Source organism: Sturnira hondurensis, unplaced genomic scaffold, assembly GCF_014824575.4.
Source record: "Sturnira hondurensis isolate 20B ecotype Veracruz unplaced genomic scaffold, ASM1482457v3 Scaffold0006496, whole genome shotgun sequence".
NCBI lineage: Eukaryota > Metazoa > Chordata > Mammalia > Chiroptera > Phyllostomidae > Sturnira > Sturnira hondurensis.
In genome coordinates, this window is record NW_028079127.1 from 14,440,379 (window position 1) to 14,465,855 (window position 25,477).

Below are 25,477 nucleotides of genomic sequence, written 5' to 3' on the forward strand. Positions count from 1 at the left end.
CTCCTCTGCGGACGGGCTCACCCCATAGGATGTTGGGGTAAATTCTCAGTAGTTTCTGCGACATTTTTTTCAGGCTCCTTCTTCAAATGCAATATTTCCTTTGCTTTAAAGTGAGAGGACGCCGGCCACTGCGATGCCGCCTCCCAGACATTTGAAGTTGCCATTTCTTTACAAGGAAGAGATCGCTGTGACCCCCTCTGGGAACACATTGGTGTTCTCGCAGAGACGTGCCAGGCATCTGGACACAGGGAAGGCACGCTGTCCGCTGGTCTGTTTTCAGTGCAGAGGTTGTGTGACTCCGCTGGGCTCCTCGTGGGGACCCCCAGGGCCCGGGTGGCTGGGCGGAGCTCATGGAGGGGGCCTGGCTGGGAGCGTTCTCCGGGAAGAGCCTGTGTGACTCTGGCGATGGAAGAATCATAACAACCAGCTTGCACAGGGCTGTGAAATCCGACGTGCTGTCTCCTAGACATATTACGTGTCCTCATCACGTGATCGGAGGAAAGGCCTTCTCGTCCAATGGGAGGAAGTCTTTGACAAGTGTATCTTGATTAGGCTTTGAAAACCATGATGAAGTGAATTATTTTACTTTCCCACGCGGGGCGCACACTGGGAGTGAAATGATATTTTGTGTTAAGAGGGACCAGATGCCCTAACTCACTGCTCCCCCCTGGAGGGCTTAGCTCACCACAGGCCGCGACTGTGCATGGGGTGGACACCCTGCATCTTCCAGGAGCCTGCGAGTGGGTTCGGTTCCGGCCCCCTCCGGTCTGGACTGGCCTTCCTGGGCCTGGTCCTCCCTGGTCTCAGCCTCCCCCGCCCACAGGCCGCCGTTGCCAGGGAGACGCGTGGGTCTGCTTGTCCTGTTCAGCACCACATTCCACTTGATCCAAACGGCGCAGAGGAGCTAACCACTGGGGCCAAGGGTCTCTTCATAGATGACACCCGGGAAGTCATTTAAGGAACATCGTGAAACACCCCCACAACCAGAAAGCCTTGCAGGCTGGCATTTTTCATCACGAGTTGCCAAACGGAGAGAGAGAACAGATAGCCCCTCCCCCCGTTTCTAATTAGCACCCCACTGCGGTGCCCGCAGAGCCACAGCTGAGCAGCGCGCGGGAGTCAACACTGCAGAGTTCCACACTGTGGCCAGAAAGGAACCCAAACCTGGCAGAGCGGGGAGTGCCGGGGTGCGGGAGGGGCCAGGGGCCGGGGAAACCACCTGTCTGCTCCCTGGAGGCCAGGTGACAGAGCCGCCTCCTTTACCTGGTAGGCCGCGGTGGCATCCGGGCCCGGGTCGCCGGCCAGGCCCGCGAGCTTCTCCTTGAGTCGCGAGTGCGAGCTGTGGCGCAGGCAGTAGATGAGGCCCGAGGCCAGGAGAACGCCCGCGATGGCGGCCACGGAGAGCAGGGTGAGAGCGACGAACTTGGTGGAGTCCTCGTGCTCCGCGCGCGGCGGCAGGAGCTTCAGTTTGCTTTTCTGCGGAACAGGAGAGAGGGGCCAGTTAGTGCCGAAAACGAGGCTCCTTGCCAGGCGCGCCTCTCCACGCGCAAAGCGCAGCCGCCCTGCGCACGCCTCGCGCCCTCCACGCGGCGAGCACTTAGCTCAGAGCTGCTCGCTGAGGGCGGCGGCGACGTTTTCTGCGGAAGTGAGAGGCCCGCTCTTTTTCCCTTAAGGGTGGCGATTGTTCAGACTTAACAGCTCGTAGTATTTGATGCCTTAAGTGAGGCCAGGCGCCCGTCCCTTCTTTTTTCAACAGGTGGGAGGGGCTGCGGCTCAGCCAGAGCTCGCACCACCCGTCGGGGTGGAAGGAGCCCCGAAGTCAGGGAGGCACGCGGCGCTACGACGCGGCGGGGCCTAGTCTTAGGTTCCCTGGGGATAGTCAGTCCATGGGGCCTGGGGCCGCCACCCAAAGCCTCCCCAGGGGGGCGTCACCCGGCAGACTCGGCCCTCGGCACTTTCCCTTCCAGGGCCCCCAGGGCTTTGGAAACGCGGGTGGGCCCAGGGGCACACCTCTCAGGGTGTCCAGAAAAGTAAGGAGCCGGTGGCTATCCAACTCTCCTTGTTTTCTGGGGTGGGGTTGGGTGGGGTGGATGGTCCTATGGGCGCATTTCACTGGTCTCCACGCGCGAAACTGGGCCTGGAGCGCGCGCTCATCAGCTGTGTGGTCTTGTGAGGCTTATTAGCGACAATTAAAAGAGCCACAGCAAGCCGGTGAGGACGCCGCGCCTGGGGGCCACCGGCCTGCCCGGCTGGGCTCCCGACCCGAAGGCTACGAGGACAACCATTAGCCACCGCCTAATTCCGCGTGGTCACAAAGTGGATATCCCCGCCCCCAGGAATGCCCGGCCGGCCCAGTCATTATCGCTCTTGTATTGGTAACTTTCTACTCCATGTTCCGCCCCGGCTCTCCCTTCGCTCGGTCACCGAGCGCACACAGGGCCTCCGACGTCAGGCCGGGCCATTTTATCTTGTAATCATGAAGGCCACCGGAGCAATTATCGCCGGTCTTGCCTGGAAAAGCTGGTCATTAATTAGCCTCCTTTTGCCTTCGCCGCGGAGGATTAGCCGGTGCCCGGGCTGAGTTAATGGAAGCGCGGGTTAAATGAGAAAAGACGCCGCGTTTTCCTGCCTGCATGTACGGCGGGGAGGACCGCGAGGGTCCAGGCTGCCGGAGGCGGCGGGGCCGCAGCGAGCTGAGCGGCGGGGCAGGTGTGGCCGCCCTGGGGTCCCGGCTGGCTGTCGGGCGTGTGGGGGGTCCCCGGAGACCCCTCCCCATCCCCGCCCCTCCCTCCCAGCCACCCAGAGGCTTCCAGAAAGCGCTCAAAGGCAGCAGGTATCCCTGCCCCGGCCGCCTGGGCTCCCTCCGCGTCCCATTCGCACACCGCGCGTGCGGGCACAGCCCAAACCACAGGAATAACCGCAGGGACACGACCGGACGCCGCGAAGCTTCCGGGGGCGCTGGGGGGTCACGCCCTTCGGAGGCAGCAGATGAGAGGGCAGTGCCCTCCTCTCCTGGCGGAGGGCCCGGATTGCGCGCGGCGAGTTTGCCGGCCCCAGCCCGGCGCTCTCCCAGGGCACATTCGAGGCTCTGGGCGGGGCGGGGACGAGAACCGGGGTCGCGTTCCGGGGATGTGGCCGCCCCTCCGCCCGGGAGAGAGGCCGAAATTACACCTGAGTGGTGGGGGCGGTCTCCAGGATCAGGGCGTGCCACCCCGCGCCGCCATCCGAGCCTCCAGAGGGACCGCGGCGCCTCGGCAGACGGAGCGCAACCACAACAAAGGAGGCGGCGATAGAGCGAGCGGCATCCGCCGCTCCCGCCCCCGCACAGGCCGCTGGAGGTGCCCGGGCTCCCACCCAGGGGCCCCGCCCAGGCGTCGGGAGGACCTCGCGGGCCCAGGTGGCTGGGGGAGCTAGGGAAAGGGACTTCCCGAACATTCTTGCCCAGCTCCGTGAGGCGCAGAGGCGCACGGTGACCGGCCTGGCCCCGAGGGACGTGCAGTGTTCGAAGTGCGGCTGACGCGTCACCGCGCCCCGGACCGTCGGCGGTCGCCTGCGCGCGCAGGCGATAAAGGCCAGGTCCCGCCGCCACCCGGGGCTGTGGGCCCGGGGCGGCCGCGGGCTCGCCGAGTAAGGGGCACAGACGCGCTCCCGCTGTCGTTGGGCTCTGGGCGAGGCCACGAACACGCAGGGGCCGCACAGGGGACACACTCCGGGCCGGGGGCGCCCCCGAGGCAGCGCTGAATCTCTTCTCCAGGAGGCAGGGTGGCCGGCCCCTTGTCATGGGAGACCGAGGGCCACCTGGAGCCGCGACGCCCTGGGCCGCGGGGGAGCTGAGAGGAGCCTGCCGAGCTGCTCTTCGCCGGGGCGCTTGGAATTTACTCAAAGGCCAAAGAAAAAATGTCAAGGAGAGTGACGGCCCGAAGAGCTCGGGGCCTCCCACCCGGGTCTCTTCCCTCCCCCCAGCTGCAGACCCCCAGCGAGTTGCTCCCGGAGTAGAAGCGGGGCGGGAAGGAAGAGGAGGGGACCCCACACCCTCGGAGCCCCCCGCCGCCCAGCCTGGGCCTGAGCTTTCTCCGCAGAGAGGGGTGACAGTGGTTCCCAGGGTGGGTGGCAGTCACCCAGAATCCGGGGGAGGGGCGGTTAGGCTGCAGACTTCGGACGCTGGGTCTGTGGTGGGAGGAGGTGGTCTGGGCAGGGGTGGGGGGCAGTTGGTGACGGGCAGGGCCACGTTGGGCTGAGGGACCCACCGGGTTCCACCAGTCTGACCAGGAGGAGGGACTCGGAACCCCGGCGGGCCCCCCTCTGTCTCACTGCGTGGCCGACACCTCAGGGGACCCAAAGTCATCTCAGTGGCCGCAGTGTCCTGCCCAGCGCTGCACCCCGCCTCAGGACTTAGGAGGGGCTGCCGGCTGCCAGTTGGGTCCTAACAATCCCGGAAGAAACAATGGACAGAAACCCTCCTTTTAAAAATGACAGAGCCCGAGCTCCCCTCCTCGGCGCAGTTATTGAGTTTAGATAACTTTATGATGATTTTATTTCTTTTCATAGAGTTAAAAAAAAACACGAACTTCAAACTCCTACTAACCAGGAGCTTGAAGAGAAAGAAGTGAGTCTGTTAGCAGCTTAAAAGTGAGTTTCACTCTCCGGCCGGCCCAGGTGTGAGGTGGGCAGGCCTCCAGCCCCTCCCACCTGGGGGTCCCTGCGTCCCAGGGCTGAGCCACCAGGACCACAGGTGCTTCCCTGCCCCGCGCCGAGCCCTGTGGAGCACCCACAGCTAATTAGAGGCATTGGGCCAGTCTTGACCCGAAATCGAAAGAAAATATGTTTAAATATTTATGACTTTGACATTTACAGTCAGGCCTCGTTTAAAACTGGGCACCTCCTGTCTGCCACAGCCCCCCTCCCGGGAGGGCCGGGGTGTGTGGAGACCCCAGGTCCAGGGGACACACGGACAAGCACTTAACGCTAAGTGTTTGGATGCAGGACAAGGGTGACTTCACAAAGAACCAGGAGTGCTTAAGTCAACTGAGCGTCAGGGCGGGCGGGTCTGGGGAGGGACCCGGAGCGCACGGCGCTCACTCCGTCTGCAGGAGCGGCTCCTTGGGCTCGGAGGGTGAAGTGTCGCTGGAGCGGTGACTCAAAAATAAATGTGCCCCCAGAGACAGAGTAGGTTGCTCTTAGAAATCAGACTTGCGGGTAGTGCTCCGACCTATTTAAACCATTGTGGTCTGTGCTTCTAAGTGAAGGTACATGAGCTTCCCTTATTATCTTCTGAGCCATTTATGGTAAAATATCTCCAAAAAAAAGTTTGAGCTGTCCATCTGGTGGGTCTAAACGAAAAGAGGACGGATTAAACAAAAGGAGAAAGAGCGTTCTATACCCAAACTTGGTGGCGAGAACCGAAGCGGCCGCGCGCGCGCAGGAGACTGGACGCCCGCGGGCCTGCGACAGGCAGGGAGGCGGAGCGCGCACCCAAGGCCCCGACGGAAGCAGTTAACGAGGCCGATTCTGGCTCTAATCAGCTGGCTTCAATTTTGAAACACAATTGTAAAAAACCCCAAGGTTTAGGGACACAGGCGTTCAATTTCAATAAGATTAAACGTCTAATACCCTAGAATGTTTCACTTGCATCATTTCTAAGGAAGGCCCTTCTCAGACCCAGCCTCCCCCTGTCCCTCTGTAACTGGGAAAGCGCGCTGCCCAGGGAGACCCAGTTTTGGAGTCTGGCAACCCCGCTGGTGAGTGGCTATCACAAGTCTGGTTTGGGTCTCTCAGATGAACCATCTTAGAATTACTTGGAAATTTCATGCTGAATTCACTAAAATATATTTCCTAAAATATAGTCACTATGACTTCCAGGCTGGTCAAAATTTTTAAAGCGTGATCAGCCCATGGGGGTGACCCACTGAGAAAATATGGGAAGGGGGGATGTCTTAAAATATTTTAAGAGTATTTTTGAAAGCTGCTAACTATTTTAAATTTGGAATTCGCCACAGAATTCTAATAAATGAGAGAAGCCAGGCGGAAATAATCACGTATTAATTCTCTGCATTACAAAATCTTTTCAGAAGCTATTATCAGAGCAAGAGGCACTGCGGCCTGGATTCCGGGTGGGGGAGACCCTTTGTGCGGCTGAACGCCATTGTTCGTCTGCAGATGAAATTGTACTTGCTAATCTGCCATTCAAGCAGTCAAAAAAAAAAAGAAAGAAAGAAAGAGAAAAAAGCAAAAAAAAAAAAAGCCTATCTGGGCAAAAGAAAAGAATCTCCCAGGAATAATTATTCTTAAATATAAACTTTAATGAAAATTGGAGGGATACACTTTTTAGCATAGGCTATTTATTGAGTTTTTTTTCAGGCGCAGACAGAAAAGTAAATATACAAAAGACAACAAATGGACCATTTGCCATCTTTTAGCACTCCTAGGACACCAGTTTTGGGGAAATACTCTGTTTGAAGACATCAAGGGAGATGTGAGGTATTTATGTTTAAAGGGGGGAAAAAACACCCTCGTGCGAACTAATTGTTAGCAAAGCTTGACGAACAGCGACCTGGGCCGGGGAGAAGGAGCGCGGCCAGCTGAGAACAGCCCGAAGCGCAGGGGCCCCGAGGAAGGCCCGCCCCGCGTCCTCCATTCGCGGTCGGCGGGCGTTTTTATGGCTCCCAGACGCGGTCTCGGCCAATGCGCGTGGCGCGCCCGCCCGCTCCTGACCGTATATTTTGGCAACACATTCAGTCCCGGAGGCCTGCCGCCACCACGCACACGCGCGCCTCTTACACTTCCCTGGCCCTGAAGGGGGAGTTCTCTCGCGGCCTCCAAAGCCTCCCACCCCGGGGGTGTTCGCTTCATGTCCTTGCCGAGGCCAAGGCCTGTCCTTAGAGACGCGCCTGCCGGCCTGTGTCCCGGATCAGGACCCGCTGGGGCGCCTCTGGGAGGCCTCTTTGGGCCTCCACCCCCTGTCCCCGCCAGGCTGCCGGCTTCCTCGCCCGCCAGTCCCGCCCCCGGACTTGGTTCTGAGATCCCGCAGAGGTATGAATGGTCCGACCGCGGCGCCGGCACAAAGGGCCGAGGGTGCCTGGGAGCCGCGGGTATCCACAGCACCAAGCGGTTCCGAGGCTCCTGGCCCCCTTCTCTGTGGGCACAAAGCCGAAGCCCGGCCTCCCGCGCCACAGAGCACAGGGGCGCGGGTCAATGTCCCCAACGACTTCCGCGTCCCCCCAGGACCCCCGGCGTTGCGCCGGCCCAGCTCCCACCGCCTCTGCTGCGCTACCCGGGCATGGTCGCCTCTCCTCCAGAGCCGAGCCGGGAGCACTCGGCTGGGTAGAGGCACTACCTCCGGCGTGGATGAAACTCTCTGCCGCGCACAGATCTTCCCCTCCTAGGACTTGGGCTCGACTCTAAATTGAGGGAAGGCTGGCTCGGCGAAGGCAGCTCGGACACCTCGGACCTTGACCCAGGCGGGGAGGCATTTCGCCGGCCGTGTGGGGACGGTTGTGTGCGGACTTCGCAACTGGAATCCGAGCAGCACGAGGAAGTGCGGCCCGGACAGCAGGGCCGCAGAGGGAGCAGGGCGGTCCGCGCTGTTCGCGCAGTGCAGAGGGGAGGGTTGGGTGCTCCCGATCGCCCTCTGTGCGCGAGCGCGCGTGGGGGTGAGTGGGCATTGGTGGCTGTCACAGAGACCCCCCCCCAGCCGTCAGGCGTGGAGCGCCGCCAGCTCCTCGCACTAATGACACAAAAGGGCGGGAGACCCTTTCTGGCTCTACGAGCTCATTCTGCTGAGGATTCGCGGGCATCTGAGGTCTGCGCGCCTGCCTGGAGCGAGGCCGCTCTAAAAGCTGGAGGAGCCTCACCGGCGGTCACGGTTACAGACCGGAGGAAACGAAAGCCCTCCTTCACACAGGACGCGCCAGAACTTTCTCCTTCTGGCGAGCACGCGGCGGCCCCACCTGGGGGGAGGGGGAGAAAGTGCAGGTTCTGTTTGGGGCAGGGGAGGAGGCTTCCGGCTCTGAGGAGTTTCCCCAGCGGGGGGGGGGGCGCTCAGCAGGTCTTCAACCTCACTCGGGGCCCCACCTGCCCTCCAAGGAACGCTCCTCCCGGCGCGCCCATCGAACAGACACACCGGGCGCACGGGGGCCGCTCCGGACCCAGTCAGGGGGACAAAGTGCATCCGACGGGGTCTGGAAGGAAAGTGTCTCCAGGTTGGCTCCTCTCCATCCCGTCTACTCATCCCTGTTCCTCCTCCCTTTCCTCTCACATTCCTTCCCACCTGCTCCCCCACCTCACCCCGCAACCCTCTTTCTTGGTGGCCTGGAAGTGCCCCGGTCACTGGCTAAGGACACGAAGAGGAAAGCACTGCTGGAGAAGTCCCGGAGGCAAGGTCCTCAGCCTATTCTGAGCCGTCTCCTCCTGGCACTGGGGGCTCAGGCAGCTGCCACCCCTTCAGGCTCTGCGCCGAGTAAGAGCTGCCACCGACCGCACTGCCCTGGGACGCCCGTCCCAACCCGCCAGGGGAATGAGCTCCCAGGCAGACTTGCTTTGCCAGCCGGAGCCTCGGACAGGCAGCCTGCCGCCAGTCAGCGCTGGATCCTGGACCGGACTCTCAGATGCCCAGTTCGCCCACCCAAGCTTCCCTCTCCCATGAGCACCCTCTACCTTCCCAGGCCCCCTTTCTGTACCCCGTGCCACCTATGCGCCTGGCGATGCCCTCCGTGGGTCCCTCCTGCTCCCTCCCTCCCTCCCTCCCACCCGGACTCCAGCCCCTCTCCCTTCTCTACAGCCCACCAGTGCCCGCACCCGGGCTGGGCGTCCTCGGTTACCTGCAGGGGGGCCAGTGCCAGGCGCCCAAGCCAGAAGAGGGTGGGGTGTGCTCGGGCTCCAGCGGCCTTGGGGCGCGGTGGCCTCCGGCGGCAGCCGCGCCATCACCCCGGCCAGCGGTTTCCCTGCGCAGGAGCCAGAGGCAAGCGGGGCCATTCTGCCTCTGACCACAAACTTCTCGGGGGGCCGGCGGAGACAAAGGTGCGGAACGCTGGGGCTCTTGAAGCGGCAGTGGCACCGGCTCCGAGCCCGCGGGCGCCCGCAGCTGTGCGCGGCCCGTAGCTCTGCGGGCTCCGCCCAGGCCGGGCCCCGGGACCAAGTGCTTGAGGCTGGGGAGCGGTAAGGACGACTCAGGGCCCGGCGCGGGACGCGGGACAGTCCCCACAGGGCCACCGGCCGCGCGCGCAGCTCCATCCAGCGCGGCCGCCGCGCCCCGCCTTATATCCGGCCCGGCGCGCACCCGGCCGGCGGCGGCGCGGCTCGCGGCCCAGCCACCGGTTGCTATAGCGATATCCCCCCCCCCACATGTTGCTGACAGCAATTGGCTAAGGGGCCGCGGCTCTCCGTACACCCTCTCCCGCCCGAGACGACGAATGGACATGGGCTGTGTCAGTCATTTGTACAGCGCGGCAGCCCGGCTTCGCCTTTTCTTTCTTCCCAGCCCTTCTCCCCGTCGTCGTTCGAGTCGCACTTCACACTGGGCAAGTTCAGGGTAGCGCCGCGGGGTGGGGTGGGGAGAGGGGACCTGACGAGAAACGTCACCCGGCCCGGCTCTGCTGTGGCCTCCGCTTGGGAGGGGTGGGGCTGTCGCAACTCTGCAAGAGAAGGACCCACGCAAACCGTTCTCGCAAGTTAGGGTTTCCACTTCCCGTGGCGGCCTTTTGCTCCCTCTCCAAACTGAAGGAGGACAATTACGCAGGGCACACCGGCGAGTGGACGTGCCCCTCCCCCCGCAAGTCCCGCTCGAGTTTTCGAGTCTCAAATGTAGGCACAATGTGCCTGGTCGGCGACGAGGAAACTACTGAGAACGTCGCTGCCCCCACTGGGTTCAGGCAAACCGGAGGCCGAAGCCCAAACGCCTGACTGGGGCAGCGGCGGGAACAGAGGCCTCAAGCTTCACGCTCCACGTCCCGCGCCCCATGTCAAAGGCCTGGCCCGGAACCCCCTTGCCCTGCGGGCGGAGGCGTAGCCAGGAGCACAGGGCCTTGCTCTGCGTCGCTCCCACTGCCTCCAGCACCCGGAGCCCCAGTCGGGCCTGGGCCTGGAGTCCGGCAGACGGCGCGCACCGGAGAGCAGGGGTCCTCCCGCCTTGTGACTGGATTTCCGTAGCCTCTGGGCCCCACCGTAGGCTGCGCTCTCCTGGTCCTTTCCCTTATACTGTCCCTCCCCAAGCCCCAGACCCCGGGTCGTGGCCACAGGTGGGGGCGCCTCTGGTAAGTGGAGAGCTGAAACCCCACATCTGTGTGCACAATGCGCCCTCCGAGGCCCACAGCTGCAGGAACAAGAGGAAGAAAGAAAGGAGTGGGGGGATCTTGTCACATGCAGATGACAGTCTGCGTGAGGCTCTTTAGTTTCTCCTTTTCTGGAAGCCCTGGCGCCCTCCCCCCAGCCCCCTTCCCACCGCCTCCCCATTGTTCCTGCGCGCGGGACAGCTGGAGACGGAGGCCCCTCCTAACCTGACGCCCCTCTGGCCCCACACCCAGCCTGGCGTCCGCTGGCCCCTCCAGGGCAAACCCCGAACCCCACCCCCACCCCCGCCTCCGCTCCCTCCTCCCTTCCGCTCGCCTCTGCCCGGGACCTGCCCCAAGCCCCGGGCCTCGCCTTCGCGCCTTGCTCCTGCAAACCGAGGCCTTGCAACCCGGGTCCAGGACTCAGGGGACAGGTCGTCACCAGACGTGTGCCGAGTGCCTGAGCAGAGCTCCCTGCGTCTAATGTGTCCTGAGGACTTGCTTCGTCTCACCGAAGACCTAGGCCGCTGTCTCCTTTCAGTCGGTATTGACGGGGGTCAGCGCCTCGGAGCCCAGGCTCCTGGAGGCTCGATGGGCCCGAGCTTGCAGGCAGGAGGCCTGCGTATAGCTTCGCCCAGCTTTGAGAAGCGCGAAGGGATAACCGAGTTCGGGGAGGTCAAAGTGGGGACCTACGGCTTTTCTGGGATCGCCCCCACCTCGTAAGGACCCCGCCCCACGCTCCCAGGAGGCTGGGGGCGGGCGGAAAGGAAAGCGCGGAGGCGCCCTGCGCCCTTCACCAGGAAGGGCCTGTGGACCCTGCCAACCCTCTCGGGGCGAGGCGCCTCGGCCCTCTCCTCTGCCCGCCCGCTTGGTCTCCCGGGAGCGCCCTGCGCCGCCCCGGGGCCTGCTGCCGCCCTCTGAGGGGCTGGAGTCCCCTGGGCGGGGAAAGAGGAGAGGAGGGGCAGTGGCGCGCGGGCAGGGGGCGTGTGTGTGGGGACCGGGCTCTGGAGCCCCCGCGGGGCGACGGGGGAGGACGGCGGAGAGAGGAGGCAGGGCGGGGAGCAAGGCCCGGAGGAGGGACCTGCCGCCCTCAGCCTCGCTAGTAACCGGCCTCTCCATAGCAACGGCCTGCGCGCGCCTGTGCGTGTGCGCGCGCTCTCGGGGGCGCGCGCGGTGGGGGTTCCTGCGCCTCCCCAGCCCCGGGTGTGGGTCGGGGTTGCAGAACTCGGGTCCCAGAGTAGGGAAGTCCCCTCCAGGAACGCGGGCCGTCTGAGACGTTGGGGAGGCCGCACGCGACCCTGGGGGTGGGTGCGGGTGGGGGACGCGCCCTGGCCCTGCGCTCGGCCCTATGGGCACTGAGCCCTTGAGGCCCGGGCCCACCTGCAGCGGTTACAGGGACCTGGGACCTGGAGGGAGTAGCCAGCGCCGGGCGCGGCGGGAAGGATTGGGGCCGGGCGGCCTCTGCAACCGCGCCTCCCTCCCAGGCCGGTGGAGAGCCCGAGTCAGGCGCACCTGGGGTCGGAGCAGGGGCACGAGAGGGGGCTGGGCGTGTGGGGCCGGGGTCCGCAGCCCGGACTCCCACACCGCCTCCTGGAGCGCCCCGCCTGCCTCACTCCCGCCGAGGGGAACCGAGGCGAGCTCCCAACGGTGGCGGCGCGCCTGGGAGCCGGCGTGGGGCCAGGCCAGTTCCGAAGACGCGACCTTGGCTGGCGGCCACCCTCCAAGCTCTCACACCGCGTGCTCAGCCGCATCGCTTTCTAGCCTCCGCCGGCAGGAGCCGCCAGCAGGTGTGAGCACCCTACCCAGCCGGGCAGGAACGGGCCCACGGGGCGCCCCGTTGCCTGTGGCCGGCTGCTGGGCCAGCCCCTCAGTCACCAAGGGGGCGTGTAGTCCCCTGGGCCCGGGAGTCCTGGGGCGACCCCAGAGAAAGCTGGAGCACAGAGCAGGGCCACGCTCCAGGCAGAGAGACTGTTTTGCGTCCCAAGGTGTGGATTGGTCAGTAAATCGATAAAAAGGCCACTTTTTGTAGCTAGTTCTCCCGTTGTCCCCAAGGATTTCTTGTTTCCAACGTGGAAACCCCACATGCCTGATTTAAGGTCGTTCCAGGGAACGACCGGCCTGCCCTTCGGTTCTGGAAGGATGGTGGGGGAGCAGCGCGATTCAAGTTTGACGTGCTGGCCTTGTCAACGGTTCTGCAGGAGTGGGAACTCGTCTGGTCAGTGTGCTCTCCGTGGGCTGCGTGGTCCCTGCCCTGCCCCCGCCCGGGTGTGCTGGGCTTCAGCCTGGGAGCCGCGGCCTCAGAGCTTAAACCCCAGGATCACGGCCCAGGGAGCCGCCGGGAGAACCCATTTGTCCGCTGCTCCTTTTATTCTGTTTCAGAAACGGAGGAATCCATCCACCAGCTTCTCACTCCGCTTTCCTTTGTTTTAAAATCCTGTCTTAGATCCAGGGCAGCAAAAGCATGACCTACCTTTTAAATTCTTGAAAACACTCCAGGAAAGCACCTTGGCCACAAGGCAGAACCAGGGTTCAGCTCACACCGTGGGGAGTGGACGGCCGATGGTGTCCGGGTTCTTTTTCCCGCTGCGAGAGCTTCGACTTCACCCAACAGTTCCGTCTACGCCTGGCGTTTTCAGTGCGAACTTTGGAGCCCGGCCCCAACGGCAGATCATCTCCATGTGATGAATTAGAATATTTAGCCGTGCAGAAGTTAGGGCCGTCTGGCTAATGAAGAGGAAATACAGCCTGTGCGAATCCCCCCAGGCCGGCGGACTGTCTAAACAATGAAAACCGCTCGCCATGATTTGTTGGCCCTGCTAATGCTTCTTTCCCCGTGCGGCGCGGGCGGGTTCTGTGTGAAGCCTAATGTTCTGTGTTAAAACTCGTCCTCAGTTTGGGGAGCGCCACACTGTTGTAGATGGCTCGCGCAAGTGGTTAGAATACACTTCCAACCCGCTAAATTAGCAAATAAAATGTGTGGTTTTTTAAAACAGGGAAGACCGGCACGGGAAACATGGGTATTTTAAAGCATAAGAACACCCATTTCAAGAATTTTAAATGACGTGGCGAGAGAAAACGATAAAAACGGTTTGTGGGATACTTGCTTGATTTCAGGAGACCTAAACCAATTTGTCTTTAAAAACAGAACAAAAGCATAATAATGGCACATAAAGGATATCGAACACACTTCCGATGAAGGATACGTTTCATGAGCAAACCCACGGAAATGGTTCTCAGTGATACACATGGTCTGGGTACACTTGCACACTGTGGGGACGTACAGTGTGCTTCCACACATCTGTAACGTTAAGGAAAAGAGCACTTGGTATCACAGGGAAGTTTGAAAAGCGAGAGGTTTTGGTTGGTCCGCCTCCGAGGGCAACGTACGGTAACAGCACCCAGACGGTTGTAAGAAGGCGGCGCTCCGCTGGGCGGAGAGACCTGAGTCGACGTTGGCCCACGGTTAATAAACAGCTACTTTTTCACGGACGCGTCGGAAGAGCACTGGGCACTGTCGACTGTCCTCCGTGGTCCAGTGCCGGCCGGCTGCAGGCTCCCAGCCCCCACCGGTCTGCCCTGCAGGAGGGGCGGCGTCCGGGCGGACGCCGGGCCACAGTGAGGTTTCTCCTGATACCAGCTTTAAAATGCTGCTCTGAAATTGTTGCCCTCGCGTTAAAATGGAGAGGCATTGAGAAATGGTGAAATGCTTGGTTCAGATTTGACTTTGTCTCAAGGCAAGTGTGAATTATTCACTTGAAACAGAAAAAAGATGTCAGCTTCTCATTTTGAAAAAAATTACCAACATAACTCAGATTTTATTGTGGGTCCTCATGTTGGCTCATACTCAGATTTGCGTACAATATTTGAAACCCCAAAACAGGTTCTACTGTGAAGCAAAGTTGACGCCCCTTCCGATGGCTTGATATGATCGCCGAAACCCCCATATTAGCCACAAAAGACGCAATTCAGGCAGAATTCACACTGGAAGGTTCAGTTAGCAGGCAGAGCTGCAGTGTGGTCTCCAGAATCTGGAGTCGAGAAGGTAGGAGACTGGCCACCTTCAGCCCACCCCCCCCCCCGCCCCCGCAGGGACCTGGCGTTTCCTCACTCACAAAACAGTGCGTCAAAGTGCGTGCGGAAAAGGCGACGCTCAGCACTGTGTCCGTACTGTGTGTTCGCGGCCAGATTTTATTCTTCTTCACCAGGCTGAGCTCAGATTCTTCAGTGGGACGGTTAGGGAGAGAGGCTCATTCCCGAGTGACAATGGCGACGCGCACCCATCTCTTCAGAGGAGAGGGACCACACGCCCCGGGGGTGGGGGGGGGAAGTGCGGGTCCTTCTGTCTTTCTGTGGAGAGCCCTCTCCGATGGTCTGTCACACAGGTCGGACCCGTTACAACTGTTTGGAGACAGTTTTTCTCTTCAGTTGCCTTGGAGTTTAGAAAACCACGAAGGTGCATGGCCATTTCACAATTATGTGATTCTACTCTGTAGCACGCACATCTACTTTTACGAAAAATGCTGACGGGTGCTCTGACGCCGGAAAACAGGCCGGGGTGAGAGGATGGAGCGGCGGGGCAGGACAGAGTCCCTATGACTTTATGCTGTCCTGCCCCTTCCCCACCGTCCCCACTGTCCCCACATCCTCTCTGCTCCCGCCCTGCCGGACGGTTGGCCGGCTGACCTCGGGGGCAGAGGGCTCGGCCCCCCCTTTGGCCCCCACCTCTTTGGAGGAGGGGTGCCTGCAGGACCCCAGGAGGGCCGAACCGCTGTTTCTAGCTCCTGCTGTTTCAGACAGGACGGTCCCGGGACGGAACTGGCAGTGGAACACTCTGTGTCGTTACAGAGACGGTGACCATGTCACAGACAGCCTGGAAGACGGACACACACAAAATATCGTGGGCCCAGCCTGTGGCGCAGTGACTGGTGCGCCGGAGACATGCTATTTGGCGGGTGGCCGGTGTGCGGGCTGGACGTAGGGGCTGCGGCAAGGTGGATGGAGCCCCTCCCAGCAGGGGTCACCAGTGTTTCTCGCTCTGAGGGACGCAACACCAGGAGGGAAGTCGCTGCTCTTGGACAGGTCCACGTGTGGGGAGCCGATGCCTTGGGCCACGGGTCCTGCTGGGAGGTGGCAGGCCGATCGCACCCCTGGCCACACTCAGGGACCAAAGGACAGTGATGCTTGGATGGCTCTGCTCGCTGGCGCCTCTCGGGGAAGCACAGGGGCAGGCGGTTGGGAGTGTGGTGCGCGGAGGCACGCTGGGTTTGCCGTGGGTCACCGTGTCCGTGCTGGTAGCCTTCGAGCAGGGCAGGCTTCTTTAGGGTCCTGCCAGCAGGCCTGAGAGCGGCCCTTCCCTGACTGGGTGGGGACCTTGCTGGCAACCAGCTCTGGGCAGAGGCCCAGCCCAGGGCCTGACTGTCCTCGTCCAGCCCAACAGTGATGCAGGTCCCCACTTCTGGATGGCAGGCTGAGCACGAGCTCTGTAACTTGCTGGAAGTCTCTCGGTTGGGGTCAAGGTCAGGGTTCGAGCAGGGTGTGTGTGGCCCCAAAGCTTTCTCAGTCAGCCCCTATACCAGGTGCCTCACCCAGCCCGTGTCTGAGGGAATGAGGGAAAATCCAGCCGACGCTGAACTGTTTGCTTGCGTGCGGGGCACGTGACTGTGGCCTCACTCCACGCAGCCCAGCTTCTGCTGCCTCTGCGCCCACGCCGTGAATGCTGGGGGCTCCTTGGACGTGTGAGCTCAGGGGCACCACGTGGGGGCCGCAGCGGCGGCGATCCTGAGGACGGTCGTCCCAAGTCTGGAGTGTCAGCGGCAGCAGGGTTGGGATTTGGCTGCACACGCAGCTCCTTACAAGATTTGGAATACGCAAGTCCCAGGAAGAGATTTAATCCGTTCAGTTGTGTTTCTCCTCACAGTTTTCTGATTCCAGCAAACATCCCCGAAAAGGTGGTGCCACCGCAGCGCTCAGGGAGTGACGTTTGCTCCTCAGGAGCAGAGGGAATCGGCCCATCTGAATCGCCCCCCACCCCCTCTCCGCTCCGAGGGGCCCTTTGCCTTCGGTGCTTTCCCACCTGGACCGATCCTTCTCCGAGTCCGCTTCTCTAACCACCCCACCCCCACCCGAGATGCTTTTCCTCAATCTCCCCAGCCCAGTGCCCCCTGTGTCTCCGTTCCTGCGGGACTCAGGGCTGTGTGGACAGGCACCCCCCAACCCCTGGTCGCAGAGTGGTCCCTCCTCTGCCCCTGGGGGTGCCGGGACCCCTGTTGAGCGTTAGGGGTTGTTTGCCAGGCAGAGCTGTTGCAGGGTCGACAGAAGCGTGGGCTTAAAACAAACAACAAAGCGTGTGACCACAGAGACACGGCGTGCTTGCCGCAGAGGGCGCAGAGTTCCAGCCCGTTCCTTCCCCAGGAAACTGGCCTCAGACGTTCGGAAGCCCGTGCTGGCCGCCGGTGGAACGCCAGCCACGGAAGGCGCCCGACGTCTCCTGCGGCAGGTCAGCACCATAGCGTAGCCCGGTAACAGCACCATAACGGCACGCCGGCAGAGTGGCTGTCATCAAAGACAAGAGGTGGCGAGTGTTGGCCAGGACTCGGAGGGAAGGGGACACGCGCCCCTGGCCTGTTCCTGAGCCCCCAGGTGTCCCTAGGCCCAGCAGGGGCCCTTCCCCTCGGGCACAGGGCGGCCCTGCCCCTGTGGCCCCTGTGGCCCCTGCGGCCCTGCTCTGTCCCTCCTCTCCTCCGGGGCGCATCACCCCACAACTCAGGTCCCTCACTCGATCTGTGTCTGAGGCCCACATGGGTTCTGGGGCACCACCTGGTACTCATGAGCCCTCTTGTGAATGTCTCGCAAGAACACCAGCCCCTTGGAGGGGACCCTGTTCCCCAGACCCGCACCGTGGCCCAGGCGAGAGTGGAGCTGGCGCGGAAAAGGGCAGCGGTGCCGTTTCTGCCAGTGCGCTCCTGTGACGCCCAGGGTCTGCTGGAGGTGCTGATGACATGAGGCTGCTGCGAAGCTGCAGGACCCCTGAGGTCCCCGGGAGGGAAGCTTGGGCAAGGCTCTGTTGCACAGAGACGGGCGTGACAGCCCTCCACGCTGTGCATTTGCCTTGGAGGGCTCTCCTGCACCTGCGACTGGGTCGAGGTGGGGAAGGCCTGTCAGCCTGTGACACGGTGTCCTCGGTTCCTTGGACAACACAGCCTCATTCACACTGTCCACGGCCTTGGACAAGTTTATGCCTCATTCACATTGGGCTTTAGAAACACGAAGTCTTAACACATTTGTTCGAACTGAGAGATTACGCGCTTATCTTATCCCTCGAAAAGCTTCAGAAGAAGTGAGAAGAAAAAGAAACTCAAATTTAAATTGGGCTCAGCACACGCCGGTCTGCATGCGCTGCTCCTCGGGTTGGCGCCAGCCTTCCAAGGGCAGAGTCTTAACTGAGGGAAGGATTTGCATAGACTGTGTCACCTGCCTCTGGTAGGAGGTCAGTGAAATCGGAACAGAAGGGAGTGACCGCCGCCAGCCTGGACACGGGGAGCCCCCAGGACAGGTGTCCGGAGCCCCTGAACCCTGTGGTGGGCGCTCCTCCATGGGCCCTGGTGGGGTGACCCCTGTCACTGCTCTGCTCTTACATGTTTCCTGGTGACAAGACAGCTGAGCCTGGCGGGAGGTGTGCCCACCCTGGGTGGGGACGTGGCACAACTGTGACACACTGAGTCCCCTCTCAGGTGACCCCTGAGGCCGCCCCAGACTCGGACAACCGGACTCTGGGCTGTCGCTGGCCCTGAGGACCCAGGCAGTGATACCAGGAAAAGAAGGTGGCCCCGGTGGGATGTGAGACGTGGAAAGCCAGTGATCACTTCGAGACACAGACTGCGTCGGGGCAGAAGCTTCATTAAATGCCAGCGTGTTTTACACACCCGCTTGGGCCTTTCTTCATTTATGGGAATAAGGGACGGAGGACACGAGCCCCCAGGGCCCCGACTTGTGCTGGGTGGCACGCAGGCGCCCGGGCAGGTCTCCCAGGATGGGGCCAGGTGTGCGGGTCAGCCCAGGGACGGGGGCTGGATGCCTGCTGGGCCCCCAGGCCCCTCCCACTGCCTTCTGTGCTGGAGTTCCTGGAGAGATGGGGCAGACTGGCTGCAAGGGCTGAGCTGGAAGACCTGAGGGCAGGGGCACTGCACATTTTGAGGGCTCAAGGCCGGAGGGGAGCAGGCTCAGCGGGGGGGAGGGGAGGGGTGGGCAGGGTGGTGTCACCTGTAGGGCCACAGGTGGTCTCCTGCAGGGCCCTGGGGCTGGAGGCAGAGCGCAGCCGGCCTGAGTGTGCAGCCTCTGGGGCTGCATCCAGTGGGACCTAGGCTGGCTCCTCAGGGGCATCTGACCTCCTGGGTCACCTGTCCTTTCTCTGGGCTGGTGTGAGGAGGGCTCCTCTGAACACCGAGCACAGGGCTTGGTGGCCTGTCACAACTCAAAGAGCGCTTCCTGTTTGGGGAGGCGGCCACACGGAGCACGTCCATGAGCTGCATTGGGCCTGGCGCCCAGCCTGGGTCTGGGGCCCTGCGGCTGCCAGGGTCCCGTTGCTGTGGCCTCCAAACCCTCCCACACCGCAGGGTGCGGTGGGTCGTCTGACCTGAGGACAGTGGTGAGGGATGGCACGAGACCTGGCAGTGACGGGGCCTGCTGGGTGGCTCCACAGCTGTGCCTGTGGCCACTGGCAGGCAGAGTGGCCACCAGATTGCTGCTCCCTGGGCGCCACACGACCCCGCTGTCCCCCAGTCCCCCACTTCACCCGCTGCTCCCAGACCCGCCCGCAGACGGCAGGCCTCTCCCCCCAGACACACTGTGCTATGAGAACGAACAAAACCAGCAGTGAACCTGGATGCCACCCTGTGAGACCTCAGTGTTCCCCTGAACCGGCCTTCCCCGCAGGGTGTGCGACCCTTCTCCTGAACCTGCAAACACTCGGCTTCGCATCCTCTGAGTTTCGCTGCTCAGAGCCTGAGGGCTGCCCTCGGGTCCCCGGACACAAGGGCAGAAATGGCCTGGCCATCTCGCAGCTCCGGCTGCGACCCTGCATGCTCCCTCCTCCCGCTGGCGCCTGCCCCGTCCCCTAGTTTCAGGCCAGCTGTTCGAGTCCTTGGCTGATCCATTGCCCCTGACCTGGTCTCCTCCCCAGCCTTCCCCGGTTCAGGCAAGTCTCCAAGGTCCCCCTAACATGCAAGCCTGTTCTGGAGAAGTTTTGATCGAAAACCCCTCAGTGGGCATGTCCCTGCTCTTAACATGACCTTGACTCCAGACCCCGAGTTGACCTCGAGGCTGCCCTGGCCCGGCCTCCGGTCTCTGGGCTGAGGTGGCCCCACCTCAAAGTTCATGGCCTGTTGAAATAAGACTCTGTAGTTGCCGGTTCCCCTAACACACGGTGCTGACTTAGGACTTCACTCACTTCCATGACCACCGCGGGCGTCTTGCCCAGAAACCTCCCGCCCTGGATGGGTAGCTACAGCTCACGCCCCCTCGGCCACGACCTGCCCCACCTCCGCCCCCATGTGGGGTCTGCCCTGAGGTCTCAGGAGGCCCCTCCCGCCGCTCCACGCTGAGTAAAGGCCCTGGCAGGGCGCGGTCACCCTGTGCACCCCTGCTTTTCTTCGAACGGGTGGCCACTGGGACAGTGCCCCGTGCGTGAAGGAGGAGCGTGGACTCCCTGGCGGGATGGCCGAGGCTGTTAGCGCCACCTCTGGGGGGACAGAGACACGGTCACTGATGCTGGTGTGTCAGGCCCTCGGTGCGGCTGTGGGCTCGGTGTGCATGTCAGCTGTGGGGGTGCAGGGCTCCGTCTGTGACGGGTGCAACCACCCCCCCTCTGCCCCGGGGGTCTGACCACGAGCGGGAGACACGCTTCACGCCTGGGTTTGCACAAGGCTGACAGCCTTCCAGTGTGTCCAGTCCTGGCCACCAGCAGATATTCTAGTGCCGTCCAGCGACCACCCGGGGATGCAGCCGAGTCTCCCTGCATGAGTGACTGTCCGTTCTTCCCTCTGCTCCCCACTGGCGCCTGGGACACGGCCACGTTCACCTGGTTTTGCCATGGTAATAGGAGGCTGTCACGTTAACCTAGCGCCCCAGGGGCTGCTGGGGACCCCGCAGGGTGGGCGGGTGCATCTGTCCGACACCCTCGGTGTCTCCGACATCAGGGACGCAGGCGGGCCGTGGAGGCAGATGCTTCCTCGGCTCATCTGTTTGTCCCAAAAGCGACAGCCAGGAGAATTCCCCAAACGAGTGGGTCACAGCAACTCTGGCCGGGGGCCGGGACAGTCAGCAACGAGCAGAGCCCCGTCCACGGCCCTAGAGGGAAGGTGGATGCGGTGCTGGAGGGGAGGTGCATGGACTTCGCCTCGATGCAGACGCTCAGGCTGGCCCCAGGGGCTGTCCTGGGGAAGCAGTGGTGTCCAGGCAGCTGGGCTGGGACTGGTGCCTGCTGACCCCACATTGCAGGTTGTAGTCCCTGCTTGCCAGGAATGTCTCAGGTTGGGTGGTAAACCCGTGACTCTACTAAGTGCAGAGGGCCTCTCCTGGTCTGACTGGGCCTCCCCTTGGCCAGGGGAGGGGCCCTCAGCTGGAAGTCCAGCATGTCCCAGGCTGGAGCCCGGGCCTCACTGTCTGAGACAGAACCTCGGACTAGACGGTGTCCGCTTAGTCCCTATGTTGACACCCTAACGGCCAATGTGACTGTGCTAGAAGGTAATTAGGGTTCAAAGTCCCAAGGGTGGGCCCGATCGGCGAGGACCAGTGTCCTCGTAAGAAGAGGGGAAATGTGGGGCCGGAGGACCGCCNCCGGGGGCTGGGACAGTCAGCAACGAGCAGAGCCCCGTCCACGGCCCTAGAGGGAAGGTGGATGCGGTGCTGGAGGGGAGGTGCATGGACTTCGCCCCACATTGCAGGTTGTAGTCCCTGCTTGCCAGGAATGTCTCAGGTTGGGTGGTAAACCCGTGACTCTACTAAGTGCAGAGTGACCAGTGGCCCCACTAAGTGCAGAGGGCCTCTCCTGGTCTGACTGGGCCTCCCCTTGGCCAGGGGAGGGGCCCTCAGCTGGAAGTCCAGCATGTCCCAGGCTGGAGCCCGGGCCTCACTGTCTGAGACAGAACCTCAGACTAGACGGTGTCCGCTTAGTCCCTATGTTGACACCCTAACGGCCAATGTGACTGTGCTAGAAGGTAATTAGGGTTCAAAGTCCCAAGGGTGGGCCCGATCGGCGAGGACCGGTGTCCTCGTAAGAAGAGGGGAAATGTGGGGCCGGAGGACCGCCGGGCCCACTCGTGAGGCCCTGTTTCAGGGCAGCGAGCTGAGGGAGACAGACTGGAGTCGGGCTCCGCGCAGGAGGCGAGTCCGACACTTTGGGCTGCGTGGGGCCTTCTGAGTCCCTGTTCTCACGCACAGGGCGCTGGTGTTCATGATGGGTAAAGCCCCCACCCCCCACCTGCCACCACTCTGAGGGAAAACAGAGTGGACGGAATCCCACTGGAGCCAGGCTGCACATGCTGGCCGTGGGGCCAGGGAGCCGGGAAGCACCGTGTCCCTTGGTGCACAGGAGCTGCCCCACCCTGCTGGTGTTGGGGAGAGGTGACATTTTCAGAGGGTGGAAGGAGGTGGCTGTGGCTTCTGATGCCCTTTGCAGAAGGCTCCCAGGGGGGCGCATCTCCTCAACAAGGAGAAACCCCTGCAAGCAAGACCTGGCGTCCTGGACAAACACGGCCTGGGCAGCTGCGGTCCCAGCGGCAGGCCGCTGCTCAGTCGTTGACAAGTTAATGTGACGGGCACTCCCCGTGGCCCTGGTGCCCGTCTCACAGCTCTCGTCTCTTGCCAGGTTTGTGTTTGGACACTCTCCTCACTGGACAGCCTGGCGGGACTGCCCACCCCGCCCCGTGTCTGCCAGGTGGACCCCTCGCTGGCGAGCGCCTGCCTCGGGCCTCTGTCCTCCACAGAAGGGGCAGGAGGAGGCCGGTGAAGCCCCGAGGCTTCGGAGCGCATGTTCAGCTTCCTGGTGCCCTGGCTGAGGATCTGGCCACCCTCTACAGTGCAGACCCCTTCTGAGTGTCACAGAGGTGACACGGAAGGCCCGGCGCGGACCTGCCCAGGACTCGGGGACATCGCACACTCCTCTCTGAGCATCCCCCCGCTGCCCCCCCCCACCGAGCGGCTGTGACGCAGGGCGCTCGGCGGGCCTGCAGCCTAGGGACAGGGCTCAGGGGGACACGCAGATGAGAACAGGGGGCCCTGCTGCCCCCACCCCAAGGACGGCAGCCTCAGACAGGGCGCGACTCCCACGCTCCCTCCCCGAATGCAGCAGCAGCTGCTTTAAGTTTTCATTTCACCAGGAATGCTTTCACATTTGCATTCTTATTTCTATTCTTATTCTTAAACCCTCATCCAAGGATGTGTTTTTATTGATTTTAGAGAGAGAGGAAGGCAGAGAGAGAAACATCGATCGGCTGCCTCCCCCAGGCACCCTGACTGGGGATCGAACTTCAAATCTCTTGGTGCTCGGGGCGGCGCTCCAACCCACGGAGCAGCCCGGCCAGGGCTGCGCTTCCACTTTGAAGAAATATGAAGCTCTGTTAACGTTGTTTATGCACTGTGTTTCTTCAAACAATAATCTTTTGCTTATGGGACTGATGAGAATAAGGATTTCGGAGCCAGCCCACTCTCAGCGGCAAACCGTCCACCGACCACGGGCCCCAGCAAGGCCGAGGCTCACAGTCTGAACCCCCGTGTGCCCTGACCTGGGTAGGGGCTCTCTGCAGAGAACGGGGCCCCAGGGCTGGGCCTGGAGCCGGCTGCCCTGTGAAGTTTGTCAACACAGCAGTAGTGAAATGAGGGGACAGAGGATTCACGAGTGGAACTCGGGGTGCAAGGAAGAGCCCCATGTCCTGCACCAGCACCCCCTGCTCTGAGCCCCACACACGACGCAGCAGTTGTCTGGGGGGGGGGGGGCGAGCGGGGCTGGTTCAGGGGACCTTGGTGCTGCATCCCTCCCGGGCTGAGGGCGGCCACACCGGCTCGCTGTAAATGCAGTGACCCGCCTGTCAGGGCCGAGGTCTGGCCGTGGGTCCCCGTGGGGGCAGCGGAGCCCTGGGCTGCTTCTGGAGTGGGTGGGGCTTCGTCCGCTCCGATGAAATGAAGGGGCAGGGGGGCTAGACTCTGCCGCACTCACAAGTCCAGATGCAGCTGTCGGGCGGGCCTCTGCGTCCTCGGGGTCGCAGGCAGGAGGCAGTGAAAGTGGAGGGAGGGGAGCCCGGCGGAGGGAATGCCCCGGCGCACAGAGTTTCAGGGCTGTTCTCTGCGGCCTGCGGCTGAGAAAGCGTCCTCCCCACTCCAGGGGCCGGGAGCACATCACACACAGCCTCCACTCCCCGTCCCTGTCTCCACACAGTGAGTGACTTGCTCAGGGTCACACTGCAGATCTGTGACGTCCCCGAGGTTACAGCCACCACCCAGTGCTGTCAGCTGGAAGCTCCATTTCCCCGAATTGCCTGAACCCCAGCCTCTCAGCACAGACACCAGCAGCAGCGGCTGTGACGATCGCCCGACCTGCCCGGGTNCAGGCCGAGGCTCACAGTCTGAACCCCCGTGTGCCCTGACCTGGGTAGGGGCCCTCTGCAGAGAACGGGGCCCCAGGGCTGGGCCTGGAGCCGGCTGCCCTGTGAAGTTTGTCAACACAGCAGTAGTGAAATGAGGGGACAGAGGATTCACGAGTGGAACTCGGGGTGCAAGGAAGAGCCCCATGTCCTGCACCAGCACCCCCTGCTCTGAGCCCCACACACGACGCAGCAGTTGTCTGGGGGGGGGCGAGCGGGGCTGGTTCAGGGGACCTTGGTGCTGCATCCCCCCCGGGCTGAGGGCGGCCACACCGGCTCGCTGTAAATGCAGTGACCCGCCTGTCAGAGCCGAGGTCTGGCCGTGGGTCCCCGTGGGGGCAGCGGAGCCCTGGGCTGCTTCTGGAGTGGGTGGGGCTTCGTCCGCTCCGATGAAATGAAGGGGCAGGGGGGCTAGACTCTGCCGCACTCACAAGTCCAGATGCAGCTGTCGGGCGGGCCTCTGCGTCCTCGGGGTCGCAGGCAGGAGGCAGTGAAAGTGGAGGGAGGGGAGCCCGGCGGAGGGAATGCCCCGGCGCACCGAGTCTCAGGGCTGTTCTCTGCGGCCTGCGGCTGAGAAAGCGTCCTCCCCACTCCAGGGGCCGGGAGCACATCACACACAGCCTCCACTCCCCGTCCCTGTCTCCACACAGTGAGTGACTTGCTCAGGGTCACACTGCAGATCTGTGACGTCCCCGAGGTTACAGCCACCACCCAGTGCTGTCAGCTGGAAGCTCCATTTCCCCGAATTGCCTGAACCCCAGCCTCTCAGCACAGACACCAGCAGCAGCGGCTGTGACGATCGCCCCACCTGCCCGGGGTGGTGGAGACGTGGAGGCCGGCCTCCAGTCCTGGTCGCCCCACTTCCTGGTGCCAGCGCCCAGGCGCCTCGGGGGCACCGGCTGTCCGGTCACCTCCCCGGAGGACCTGCGACTCATCCTAGTCTTTCCTTAGGGAGGGAACTCGGGCCCCTGTAAGGAGTTTCCAGGTCCAGCTTCCTTGTCTCTCTTCCTCGTCACCAGAGAGAAACACCGGGCCGGCCAAACAGCCGCGCGGCTGTGTCCGCACGATGGCTGCCTCGCGCTCTGTGGTCTGTAGCTCCATCAGAAACAACCTTGTTGGATGTGTTGTGACAGCTGTCCTGTCGGTGTGCGTTTAAGGAGGAACTCATCAAAACCGGTGACTATTTGTGCAGGCGTTTTAATTTTGAAGATGGAAGAAGATACACAACATCTTCGGCGTGTTACGCTTCATTATTTCAAGGAAGGTAAAAATGCAACTGAACTGCAAAAAACAGCTTCGTGCCGTGTACGGAGAAGGGGCTGTGACTGATGGAGCGTGTCCAAGGTGGTTTCTCACTGGGCAGTGCTCCGCGGTGGGTAGACCGGCTGAAGTCGACAGCGATCAAATCGAGACATTCATTGAGAACAATCAGCATTCTACCATGCCGGAGACAGCCGACACACTCAAAATATCTTAATCAATAAAGTTACCAGTGAACATGAAAACTGTGTTTTTTATCCTACAGACAAAAGAAAGGGCCTTCGGCCAGCCCTGTATTTCCTGGGTGACTGTGCTGGTTCC

At 62.3% G+C, this 25,477-nt stretch overlaps 1 protein-coding gene across 1 annotated transcript in view; it reads right to left on the reverse strand.

The window, feature by feature from the left end:
- PTPRN2 (protein tyrosine phosphatase receptor type N2) overlaps positions 1–25,477 on the reverse strand; it is a 385,188-nt gene that overhangs the window by 74,357 nt on the left and 285,354 nt on the right. Inside the window, exon 13 of the mRNA XM_037049518.1 lies at positions 1,264–1,476. Within this exon, the coding sequence (XP_036905413.1) occupies positions 1,264–1,476 (213 nt within the window). The remainder of the gene's footprint in view (positions 1–1,263; positions 1,477–25,477) is intronic.